At 38.5% G+C, this 13,464-nt stretch overlaps 1 protein-coding gene across 1 annotated transcript; it reads right to left on the bottom strand.

The window, feature by feature from the left end:
• Nucleotides 1-3,207: 3,207 nt before the first annotated feature.
• Nucleotides 3,208-4,322, bottom strand: LOC149202211 (chlorophyll a-b binding protein type I, chloroplastic-like). The gene is made up of 2 exons (XM_089403128.1): nucleotides 4,098-4,322; nucleotides 3,208-3,992 (listed from the first exon to the last, which is right to left on the bottom strand). Exons 1-2 carry the CDS (start codon nucleotides 4,244-4,246, stop codon nucleotides 3,341-3,343), a joined length of 801 nt encoding a protein of 266 aa, XP_089259254.1. The 5' UTR covers nucleotides 4,247-4,322; the 3' UTR covers nucleotides 3,208-3,340.
• Between the last annotated feature and the right edge of the window lie 9,142 nt (nucleotides 4,323-13,464).

Consider the following 13,464-nt stretch of genomic DNA (forward strand, 5'->3'; position numbering starts at 1 on the left):
CATGTGCGTGTTTTACCATTTTCTGAATCCTGCACTTGACACTATTTTCATGCATGATCATTCACTCTTGTTTACACTCAATCTCACCATGCATTCCAACCTTCTCATGTTTTCATTCGCCCGTCGGCGGGTTTGGGCTGCCTTGGCCCAAACCTTGCCTTGCCCGGCTAGAAAATGCGCATTTTTTTGGAAGTGAAGGCTCTGCCTTCCCTCCATAAATTGTGCAAATCTAGCTCAACAATGGACTCCAGGCTTGCATTACGCAATTCTGGGACGCAGTGCCTTGCTGGCCCTAGAAATTGCACAATGCAGTTTTCTCGTTTGCATGTCACTGCTGACTGAAATTGTGCATTACGCAATTTTAGTCCTTAGCAGGCTAAGCTGGATTGTGCATTGTGTAGTTCTAGCAGTCAATCAGCCTCCTAATAGCCCGAACTGTGCCTTGCACAGTTTTGGCAGTCAATTTCCCAGCCTCCCGGTGGAAATTGTGCAATCTTCACAATCAGTCATACATGTATGTTGCAAGTCAGTCCTCAAGTTTGTTTTGGTTTTCAACTGACGGATTTCTTTCCATGAGTGTTGCTATGTCTCCAGGTATCATAGGTGTTCATCTGCCTCTCAGTGGCATAGGTACAATGGCCTCCTAGGGAGCAAGGTCAAAGGACATCGTTGAGGGCGCAATTGGAGATGCAGTTGAGCAAGTGTCTATGAGCTTGCCTATAGATGAAGACACCAACTTGTTCATAGACAAGGATATCAAGATGAAATGGTCGTGGCATTGCAAAGAGCAACACCATCAACAGCAACAAAGAGTAGCAGACCTGTGCGCGAAAAAGGCAAGAGGAAGGTTGTTGACAACGCAGAGGCAGAGAAAAGTTGCAAGTTCAAAGAAGATCCACTCGTGATGAAAGCATCTTTGTAGATTGAGGCTAAGAGGTGACAACGCGACAAGAGGATCACACAAGGCAAAGAGACAAACAAAGGATGGAGGAAACAAATAAGGAGTTGCAGGAGTTGAAGCGACAACTTAGGGAAGAACATGAGTTGTGCAGAGCAAAAAAGGAAGCGCAACAGGAACAAATCCAATAGGAGGTGCAACATGCATAGACTGATGAAACTGTGTCATACAGGTTATAGACCCATCCCAGCAGCTGACATAGAACAGATAGGGTGAGCGGTGCTGATGATCGCATGCACGGGTGTTCAACAACATGGATGTCATTGTGCGCACGCATGTGAACCCACCCATCGACACACTCACCAAGGCGAAGACAAGAACCATGTCAGACGAGTTGGACAGAGGAGCCAAATCAGTGTACCCGGATGTAACGGAGGCAAGAATTTGTTTTCAACACGATGTCACCATTGAGCACGCAGACACCATCACGGACTACCAAGATTGACATCAATTTGCCACCATCGATCATTGCGAGGATGTCAAAGAGTTGGTCTTCCCTCAACTGTCTGAGTGTTAGTCAGAGCTTGCATGGCTTGCTCAAGTCTATTTTGTTTCACATGGGTACATGTGCAGATTATAATGTAATATCTTGTAAAAGTGAAAGGCTAAGTGTCGATGGTCGATTATAACAATGATGTAGTAGTTGAAGAGTCATGAGGGTAGGTGAAAAGTCACAAAGGGGAATGTCAAGGGTCACCCCACCCTTTGCTATTTATAGAACCTCATAACTCACTGTAAGGGCTTTTGGGAGCCAAGATTCCTATAGGTGTATCTTAGAGAAAGCTTGGAGTGTATTGTAACGAGCCTTGGCTTCTCCATAGTGAAGAGCTAGTATATCTCTCTGGAGGAGAATTCGACAGTGATTGTAACGTTCCATTATCGGGACTAGTGGTTGGACATGGTTGTGTGTATGATTAGAACTTTCACTTTCTTAATATAACAGAGCCAACACATTTCATACATATGTTGTTATTGTATTTCACTATCTTGGTTACTCTAGTGATATATGTAATTGTTTACTTATGCATGTATGTATGGACTCTTTCTATATATGTATGTATGGATCTTATTGAGATGTGTTGTTGGTTTAACTATCACTTTGGATCATTGGCTAACCTACTTTCTAGCTTGGGATGTATCTTTGTTCGTGTGTTCCTTTTCAAGCTACGTGTTTCCACAGGTTTCTAAAGGGCGCACTCATTCCCCATTCTGTGTGTGTTAGAACCCTTCATGCACCTTCCTTGGCTTACTGCGCTGGTCCCCACTTTCACCTCAAGCATGGGTGGCATAAGGATGCCCAGTCTTGGCTCAACCATTGGGGAATTAAGGAGGAGATCATTATGTGAAGCAAAGATAATGTGAAAGATACTATTGCAACCAATTTTAAGGACAAGCTGTGGGAGGATAAGGAGCTGGAGGGTAAAAGGAAGCTAAGATACTATAAGGAGGTGATCAACGTCACCCTTGATAACCAAAGTTATATCTTTGTGTTGAACAACACTAAGAAAAAAATGAACATCCCTAGGATAAAAACTAATTCTCACGAGCTTCTTCGAAGTGACCAAGACTTCATGGAATGATAGAATCTGTAAGATTTGCGATACTAAGAAGGTGGAAGATGAAAAACACTTCGTTTTAGACTGCCCGACTCTTACTCACATTCGCTCTCAATTCTTTAACATCTGCTAGACTTGCAATCTTCTTGACTTATTAAGCCAACCCAACTATAGCAATCTTGGAGCGCTTATTTTCCTTCTCTTTGATCATAGAAACAATATTTTGAAGAATCACACTTAGATTTTTTTTCTTTTCTTGAGGTCCAATAGGCCTAATTGGTCTTAGTGAATGTTAATCATCATCATCATATATACATTTTAAACATCATCTATCAAATCTATAAAAAGAGAATTTTTGTAAGAGCAATTTTTTAAAAATTTAGTATTATAAAAATGTTTGTATCTCAAAATATTTATCCTTTTACATCTAAATATGTGATTAATATAAATCTTTACTGTCCCTTGAAAAAAATAAACCTATGCTATAATCCATTACATTTATATTTTTCCTTTTTACCGACTTCTGTTTCCACGGTATGAATTTCGATGAGATTGGTTTTCAGAATTTGATATCGCATAACAATGCTCCTACCTTTCACCTTTTCTTTTAATTTATGGTTTCATTTCGTCATTAGGACCCAAATTTATATTACTATTTCCATATTCTTTACCAAAACAAAAAATAATAAATGATTTCAGGCGAAAGCTAAACACATAAAAACTAGACAAGCCACGTCTAGTTTAATGTGAATTGGATTATTAACAGGAAAAACCGTCAAATATTGATACAGAGATTCCAGGCCTCCTTTATTTTCCGTCACTTAACTTATTTGCCGGGAACGAAATTGGTGGCGTAGGCCCAGGCATTGTTGGCAACGGGGTCCGCCAAGTGGTCGTACAGATTTTCAATTGGGCCCTTCCCGGTCACGATTGCCTGAACGAAGAAGCCGAACATGGAGAACATGGCCAGCCGCCCGTTCTTTATCTCCTTCACCTTTAGCTCCGCGAACGCCTCCGGGTCGTCGGCCAGCCCCAGTGGGTCGAAGGCACCCCCTGGGTACAGAGGGTCCAACCCCTCCCCAAGGGGTCCTCCTCCCACTCTGTATCCTTCAATCAATCCCATGAGCACAACCTGGCAGGCCCAGATGGCGAGTATGCTCTGTGCGTGAATCAGGTTAGGGTTCCCCAGGTAGTCGAGGCCTCCCTCCGAGAATATCTGCGCCCCAGCCTTGAACCACACGGCTTCCCCAAATTTCACCCCGTTTTTGGCCAACAGCTCCGGGAAAACGCAGCCGAGCGCCCCCAACATGGCCCATCTGGAGTGGATCACCTCCAGCTCTCTGTTTTTGGCGAAGGTCTCGGGATCGGCAGAGAGCCCGGCTGTGTCCCACCCGTAGTCTCCGGGAAATTCTCCGGTGAGATACGACGGCGTCTGTTCCGAGAAGGGGCCGAGGTACTTGGGGCGGTCAGGTCCATACCTGCGAAGACGGTCGGACAGACGAACGGTCACATGGTTTTAAAAGACAGGATGAATATAAAGAGAAAAGAAAAACAAATAATAAAGGCTGCCCAAAGTCGTTTACCAAATGCTCTCGGGAGCGCTCCTTACGGTTCTACGCATGGTGATTCGAGCCTGCGACGCGCCCACTTTCTTGACGAGCTCATTCTGCTGCGGCCTCAGGAGGGTCTGGCCGGCCAAGCTTGAGCTTTGTATGGCTGAGGCTGTTGCCATGTTTAACGTGAGAATGAGAAAAATGCTCAGACCAAGTGTCAGGTAGTACGAGTGATGAGCCTTTGTTCCGAGTTAAAGCGCAGCTGAGAAGGGTCTATATAGCGGACGATATTGTCATGCCTTATCCTAATGCCAGCTGTTCTATTGGATCCCCAGATATCCACATCAACAAGCTAGATTTCCTGAGAGTATGAGCCACCAATAAAAATTCCATTATCCATTACTAATATTCATTTCATATCGGAGGAAAGCTGGAAGAAATTCCAGTTGTTCTTTTTTAACCTGGATTGTGAGCCACATATGCTTCGGCGGACGGACGAAATTCCCAGTTTTTGTGCCACGTATGCTTGTGCGGACGGACGAAGTTCCCTGTGTTTTTTTTTTTCCTTGGATTGTGAGCCACATATGCTTGGGTGGGCGGGCGGACGAAGTTGAATGAAAGTACAACTACTAGGTATTAAAAACCAAATTAGGCCATGTTCATTGAGCAAAGGACACACAATAGAGTTTAAACAATATAATTCAATGCAAGTAGGGGTCATAAGCCTTACCTTCTGTAAATCAAAACATAAATCAATGACTAATGCTTGTGCTTTGCTATGTTAGAACAACACGATATTCCCAACCCTAGAGTTTTTAGAGTCAATTAATGCCATTTTGGAGATAATAAAAGGTTGATTAATAGTTTGTTGAATGATTGATTTTTTGGTTCGACCAACTAAAAGTGGTATTGACCACGTCAACAAGAGTTCATGTCGAGACATGAATTCAAGATCTTAAGCACACTTAAAGTGATGAAAGTGCATCAAGTCTTCCTCATTCTGTGGAAATTATTTACACTTTCGAGTATATATAAGTCGTCCTATGGATTAGTCAATCATACATCTATTATACACTTTTCCATATATATTGAGCTACGTTCATTTGTCTTTAGTGTTGTAACAATGGTTAAATCATACCATTTCACTCTCTTGGAATTCACAGTTATTCACTATAACTTGAAATGGATTTGAAATAAACATCTTGATTGTGACTTAAATCGGGGTAAATAAGTCAAGAAACTAAGGGTTCATATAATGAATATAGAAGTAGGATTAATGTGTTATGATGATAAAATTCATGGCTATGGAAGATGATGAAAATGTATGAAGTTGTGATTAACAGTGTGAAGTTACCCATGCAAGTTTTTATATCACTTGACCATTAGCATCATGCTATGAATGTAAGTGCCAAAATTAACAGAACACAACAAGAAGAGAACTTGAAATAGAAACATTTCCTACAAAAAGATGAAATGCGAGAGAGTGAGAGCTACAAAAGGGAAATGCATAGCCTTCTAGCTAGCCCAACAAAGCTCAAAGCTGTCCGTGAAGCCATAAATAATGACTTAGAAGGGGTTCTTTGGTAGAGTAATGAAGGAATACTAAATAAATTCATGTTATGTAAATTGCTAAATGCCCCCAGGACCATGAAGCGTGTCAATATGCAATTGTCAAGAATATAAGAGTGAGCATAGTTATTCATGTTTTTCCAAGGTATATTCTACTGTCTATCATTGTTAAATGTAAGTGTGATTAAAATTTATGTATCATTTCTATTACTGAGTATGTTGGTAGTTGTTGTCATTAATGTCAATTTCAGGGGGAGTTTGCTTAGCTTGATAGCCCTCTTAAAGAGCTTTCCAATGGTATATGATGTTAAGCTCCATTAATTTAACACAAAAGCTACCTTGATTTATGGAGTTGCAGCTTTTCTTAACTTATGGAAACCAACTGCAGTAGTTTCCTTAAGTTAAGAAAATCAACTGCAATTACTAAATTAATAATTGGGAGCTACTAAAGTGGTCCATTACTTTGATCTCATCTCTACCTTGATTTGTGGTTTTTCTAACACATAGCATTTAGAAGCTTGATGGAAGCTTAGCTATATGTTCATCTGTTTGGTCCCCAAGCTCCTATCTCAACCCCCTTCAGTTCTACACCATCTAGCTGAGATAGCAGAGCTCGGAAGTGCCTTCAGAATTTTGTGTTCTTTTGCTTGGACAGAAGCTGGAGTGCTGAAGGAGAAGCTTGTGGACTGTGGCCTGCATCAATACATCACCGATGGCTGGAGGTAACTCGTATCCCTGGGCAATAAGGTTTAATGATTCTTTGAGTTTATTCCGCATGCAGAATCATTGCTGAATTTGTAGAAATTCTAACAGTTGGTATCAGAGCCTAGTTTTACCTCTGTCTTGGTGTGAGATTTACTTATAAATAATGGCTTCAAGAGTACCTTGTTTTGCTTCACATTTTTCGATTCGTAATTTCGTTTCTAGATCGAAATTTCGACAGGGCTTGCTATATTTTCATTTTCTCGATTTTATTGGCGGCGGCCATTAGTGTATTATATGGATGGGTTTTTCATATAATTTTGATTTTGTCCCCTTCTCTGGAAAATCAATGTCGGAATTTATTGGTGGCTTTCGTATCGTTATTGTCCATGGGGTTATAAGGGTTGTTTTCCGAGTCTGTTTGTTCGTGGCCATGGAGATTGTAGAGAATTCTGCTTCATCCACGGAAGAAGATACCCCAAGTCTGTTAGACCGTCTGGACTCGGGCTTGGTAGGCCGAATATTCAATTACCTGGATGAGCCTATGGATCTTGCTCACCTTACTGCAGTTTCCCGTTCCTGCCACCGATTTGGTTAGTAATCTAGATTTATCTCCGCTTCTATTGGTTTCCAGCCAATATCACATGGTCGTCTCCATGCCGGGCTAGCTTTCATTCGAACCCTCTGGGGTTTTCTGAGGTTTGCAAGGCGATCGTTTTTTTATAATCACAAAATTACTCTTCTTCTATTTTGTTCCAGATCAGTTGCATGCTATTTATATTCGAATCATTGGTTTTATATAAATCGCTTACTTTCTCGCAATTTTTTTAATAGGAATTTTGTCAAACTTTCTACATGAATTGTGGTGATTGCTTGCTTGATTCGATTTATGGAACTTGGTTTTATTAAATATTGAAAATGTCCTGCAATGTGATTAGCAGAATACCTGAAAAGAGAGTTTACAAATAATCCATTATTGTTTTGTTGCCTAATACAATAAGGAATTATGGTCTAGCCTACAGAAGTCCCTTTATGGTAATTTCTTGTATGAGCTATACATGGGTATAGCTTGGCTTATTAATTTTTTGGTATTACATTAATACCCAGGGTCCTAAGGTAAATGATCGAGTTTCCCAGTTAACATAACTCTGCTAGCATACCTTGGACCGCTAATCTATATGCGGGATTATTTGTACCGAAACAATTAACATAGAATGTGGGGTATAAAGAATATATGAAAAAAGTTTATACCGCTATTATATGTAGGATCATTTGATATGGATACCCGTGTTAATGGATTGCCGGAAGGACCGCTAATCTCGGTTTGACGGGTAATCTACGTGGGGAATTATTTGCCTTTGATTCCAAGTTCCGAAGTTAACATGATTGCTTGACACGGGGAACATTGGCTTTGATATTTCAAATTGGTCTTACCAGCAATGCCACTGAGACCTGGATAGTGAAGTAGAGCCTAGACCAACCTATGTTGACACACTCAATTTGTGAGATGTTAAAGAAAAACCCGGTCAAAATATGTTGAGAACCACTGGACGAGAGTAAACTATTGGGTTATATACTGCTCCGCTCTTTCATCCATGTGTTGATATTGATGTTGCCGTCCAAAATCATTTGCTATAATTCCAATTCTTAATAAATTATTGCATTTTTTAGGATCATTTTATGTTATTTGATAATTTTGGGTGGAGGTAACAAACCATATAATATGGTTATATCATATACCATGCCACGTATTTGTTTAACGTTGGATTTTGTTTATAACACATGGTATTACCCTTTGATTATATACCATAACGGTTTATATGTATTTTAAAGTTTGTTATGGTATATATGTATGTTAAAGTTTGTTATGGTATATGTTATTTTTATTTAATTTGGATAAACTATATAAAATCAACAATGCAAAATGCAAAGTAAATTGATTACATTACATTGAACTTACATTTATGAACATTTGTAATTAAAGAGAAATAAGAAATGGTTTATTTCTCATTTGGGCATTCAGTTCGCATGAAGTTCAGATTAAGCATTGTTGAAAATTAATTTTGTGAGTCAATCTCCGGGTTAAGTTTATAAATTGAACAATCAATTTGTAGTCATTTTGGTAATACTGACTGCTTTAACCTGCTTTTGAATTTGCTGGAGAATTATTACAGTTATATGGAGTTTATTAAAATGTCATTTTGACTTACTCCTTTCAGTAAACATTATTTTTCTCTCTGGTTAAGTTTTGTTTATGAAACAAAATTAATGTCTAGTGATCCATGTAATTTTAATTAATTAGAGAGTAGCCACAGCATCTTTAATTAAATAAAATTATATATTGATTGGCAAGATCACATAAAGATTATTTAGACATTAAATTGTAATTAATTACACTGAATATAATAAATTTTATCCCACAGGAATTTTTATTATATTTATGTGATTAATTAGGATAAAATTTCATAACCTACCCACAGGAGTTATGAATTAATAAGTTTTATCATAAAGTTTTATTGAATCTGCTTGAATTGAAAATTTAGCCCACAGGCAATTTTCATGTCATTTGATTCAATTCTTTTTAGCATCATCATAAAGTTTTATTGAATCTGTTTGAATTGAAAATTTAGCCCACAGGCAATTTTCATGTCATTTGATTCAATTCTTTTTTAGCATGTTTTACATTGGTAAAACATAAAAGTTCATAAAAGTTTTATTGAGTCTGTTTGAATTGAAAATTTAGCCCACAGGCAATTTTCATGTCATTTGATTCAATTTTTTTTTAGCATGTTTTACATTGGTAAAACATAAAAGTTCATAAAAGTTTTATTGAGTCTGTTTGAATTGAAAATTTAGCCCACAGGCAATTTTCATTTCATTTGATTCAATTCTTTTTTTAGCATGTTTTACATTGGTAAAACATAAAAGTTCATAAAAGTTTTATTGAGTCTGTTTGAATTGAAAATTTAGCCCACAGGCAATTTTCATGTCATTTGATTCAATTCTTTTTTGCATGATTTACATTGGTAAAACATGAAAGTTATTAAGCCTCAATTTAACATAAGCATGTGATCCTTTTGATGCAGCAGTACAACCTGCAAATTTCTCTGAAATTCGTTGTGACATTCCTGAACTTAAGGGAGATAACTACAAGATTTGGAAGGAGAGGATTCTCCTTCATTTAGGGTGGATGGACATAGATTATGCTATCAGGAAAGATGAACCATCGGCACTCACTAATACCAGCACTGCAGCGGACGTCGCGCTTTATGAACGATGGGAGCGATCCAATCGTCTAAGCATGATGTTCATTAAGACTAAAATTTCAGCTGGTATTCGAGGTTCCGTTGATCAGCATGACAAGGTCCGAGACTTGTTGAAGGCCATTGATGAACAATTCGTCTCTTCAGACAAGGCACTGGCAAGCACCCTAATCATGAAATTCTCATCCCTGAGGCTCACCAGTGTGAAAGGTGTGCGCGAGCACATCATGCAGATAAGGGACACTGTGGCTCAATTGAAGAAACTCGAGGTTGAAATATCGGAGTCCTTCCTAGTGCACTACATCCTGAACACCCTTCCGCACCAATACGGACCTTTCAAAATCTCATACAACACACATAAGGATAAATGGTCAATTAATGAACTCATGACCATGTGTGTTCAAGAGGAAGAGAGACTGGTGATGGAACTGGGAGAGAGTGCAATGCTGGCAACGCGTGGAAAGGGCAAATCTCAAGCCAATCGGAAAGGGAAAGGTAAAGCACTTCCCCAAGCCGATATCAAGAAGGTTTCCAAGTGTTTTTTCTGTAAGAAGAAGGGACACATAAAGAAGGAATGCCCCAAATATCAGAAATGGCTTGCAGACAAAGGTAATTTAATCTCGTTTGTTTGTTATGAATCTAATATGGTTAACGTTAATATTAACACATGGTGGATTGATTCTGGATCAACAATTCACATTTCGAATTCCTTGCAGGGTTTGCAGAACCTAAGGAAGCCAGTGGGAAGTGAGCAAAGCATCTTATCAGGAAACAAGATGGGCTCGCATGTGGAAGCTATAGGAACATGTTATTTAGCTTTAAGTAGTGGTTTTGTTTTGGAGTTAGAAAAGACCTTTTATGTTCCAAGTTTTCTAGAAACTTGATCTCAGTTTCAAGGCTTGTACCTTTTGGATATTCCTTAAACTTTTCAGAAAAATCTTTCAGTCCATTCTATAAATCTGATTATGTTGGGAATGGTATTTTGTCTAATGGTCTTTACTGCATTAATTACAAAACAATGTCACATATGATTCAATGCATGTTCACATATGATTCAATGCATGTTCACACTGGCACTAAAAGATGATGATTAATAACACTTCTTCATTAATGATTGATAACACTTCTTCATGAATAACACATCTTTATTGATTCCCCTCTAGTCATGGTGAGCAATTGGTTTGCAAGCTCAAGAAGTCATTGTATGGTTTAAAACAAGCATCCCGCCAATGGTATTTGAAATTCCATAGTGTAATTTCTTCTTTTGGTTTTGTAGAAAACATTATGGATCAATGTATATACCTGAAGGTTAGTGGGAGTAAAATTTGTTTTCTTGTTTTATATGTGGATGACCTTTTGCTAGCAACCAATGATAAGGGTTTGCTACATGAGGTGAGACAATTCCTCTCTAAAAGTTTTGATATGAATGATATGGGTGAGGCATCTTATGTCATTGGCATTAAGATCCATAGAGACAGATTTCGAGGCAACTTGGGTCTGTCACAGGGAACCTATATTAATAAAATTTTAGAGAGATTCAGGATGAAGGATTGTTCACCAAGTGTAGCTCCCATTGGGAATGTTGGGACGATGTCAGAGTGATCCAGGTTTAGACCACTGGAGAGCTGCAAAGAAAGTAATGAGGTACCTTCAAGGGACCAAAGACTACATGCTTATGTATATCCTGTTTGAGGCTGCTTTACATGGTGTATGGCTTAAGAATTTCATTTCTGGGCTTAGAATTATGGATTCTATATCTAAGCCATTGAGAATATATTGTGATAATTCAGCTGTTGGTTTTATGGCTAAAAAAGTGGGAGTCGAAATAAACACATCGACATTAAGTTTTTAGCTATAAGGGAACGTGTTAAAGAAAATAAAGTGGTCATTGAGCACGTCAGCACTGAGTTAATGATCAATGATCCTTTGATTAAGGGCATGCCATAGTTAATTTCAAGGATCATGTATTGAATATGGGACTTGGTTCCATTATGCAGTTTTTTCATTGTATGGACAATGTTAATGAAATTCTTAATTATTGTGATGTTTTTTCTCATATTATGTGCACCTTAAGTTGATTTGAGAAAATTCATTTAAGAAGGACCAAGAATAAACATAGGGTTTATTCATTAAGAAATTGTTGCCACATAAATTATAATAAGAATAAATGCATAGTAATACATGGAAGGTAATACTCGTCATTAGAGGACTTATCTCCATGATTCATGTATCTATTACTTAATACAGATTATCAATGGTTTTTAAGTTGAGACATTAAGTTTGGAAGTATGGACCAAGTGGGAGAATGTTAAGCTCCATTAATTTAACACAAAAGCTACCTTGATTTATGGAGTTGCAGCTTTTCTTAACTTATGGAAACCAACTGCAGTAGTTTCCTTAAGTTAAGAAAATCAACTGCAATTACTAAATTAATAATTGGGAGCTACTAAAGTGGTCCATTACTTTGATCTCATCTCTACCTTGATTTGTGGTTTTTTTAACACATAGCATTTAGAAGCTTGATGGAAGCTTAGCTATATGTTCATCTGTTTGGTCCCCAAGCTCCTATCTCAACCCCCTTCAGTTCTACACCATCTAGCTGAGATAGCAGAGCTCGGAAGTGCCTTCAGAATTTTGTGTTCTTTTGCTTGGACAGAAGCTAGAGTGCTGAAGAAGAAGCTTGTGGACTGTGGCCTGCATCAATACATCACCGATGGCTGGAGGTAACTCGTATCCCTGGGCAATAAGGTTTAATGATTCTTTGAGTTTATTCCGCATGCAGAATCATTGCTGAATTTGTAGAAATTCTAACATATGACACTTTGTTTAACTCCTTAAGAATGAAGAGAAACCTAAGCTTGAAGTGACAGAGTCCAGGCATGGTTCCATATGAGACAATATTCTCTTGTGTTTAGTATTTGACCATCTGGGGGTCGAGCTAGGCGAATGTCAAATGTTGGTTGAGTTGGGTGAATTCATCTGGGAATTTGAACCCATCCAAGATGCACCAAGGCATATAGGCATTTGGGCCTCTAGGAGTGCAAGAGGAAATAGACTAAGAAAGTAGCTAGATTTAGATTTTCTAGTACCAAACATAAGGTGTACCCATTATGACATGGAAACACACGTGGAGACGAGTAGCAGTGATAGAGTAGTTGACATGGTAAACATGTGGTAGGTTGATGACATGGGACCTTGGGATGAGGACATGTGGTAGGTGGATTCAACTATTTTGGGTGGCCAATTGGACACATGGAAGTAACAGAGAACGACATGTGGCAGTATACTGACATTGTAGAAATTATGTGACAATGATGTGGCACTTTCTGGTCATGACACATGGCAAGTGAATTCAACATTTTTTGGTGGCCAAGTGGCCCCTTTTCGAGTGACATGTGGCACTGATGTGGCATGAAAGGTGGTAGATATATGACATGGAATTGGCATGGAAAATGATATGGTAGCCTTAGGTTCTAAGAACTTGTTTTATAAGGCTTTGTAGTGTCAAATTATTTCGGAATTTTCTCAAACTTTTGAAGTTTGGAGGCAAAAGGCCACTCAGGCATTTAGGGATTAAGTAGTGCCAATGTTTGGTAATTTAAGAAAGACCCAAATCCATAAATCTAGGACTTAATGCAAGGATTAAAAGTGTCATCCAACCATTAAATAGTGCAATCTAGTATGAAGGGAAGTGGGGATTAGATCCTAGGTCAAGGACTTAAAGCAAGGTTTAAAAGCATTATATAGTCATTTGTCCATTTGATTGTGTAGTGTAATATGGAGGGAAGTGGAGACCATATCTCATATCCATGGATTCATCAGAATGCGAGGATATCTAGAATTGGACCGCATCTAAGTGCACA

Source organism: Pinus tabuliformis, chromosome 2_1 (genome assembly GCF_031772625.1).
Source record: "Pinus tabuliformis cultivar Carrire ecotype Pingquan chromosome 2_1, CPIR1, whole genome shotgun sequence".
Taxonomy (NCBI): Eukaryota; Viridiplantae; Streptophyta; class Pinopsida; order Pinales; family Pinaceae; genus Pinus; species Pinus tabuliformis.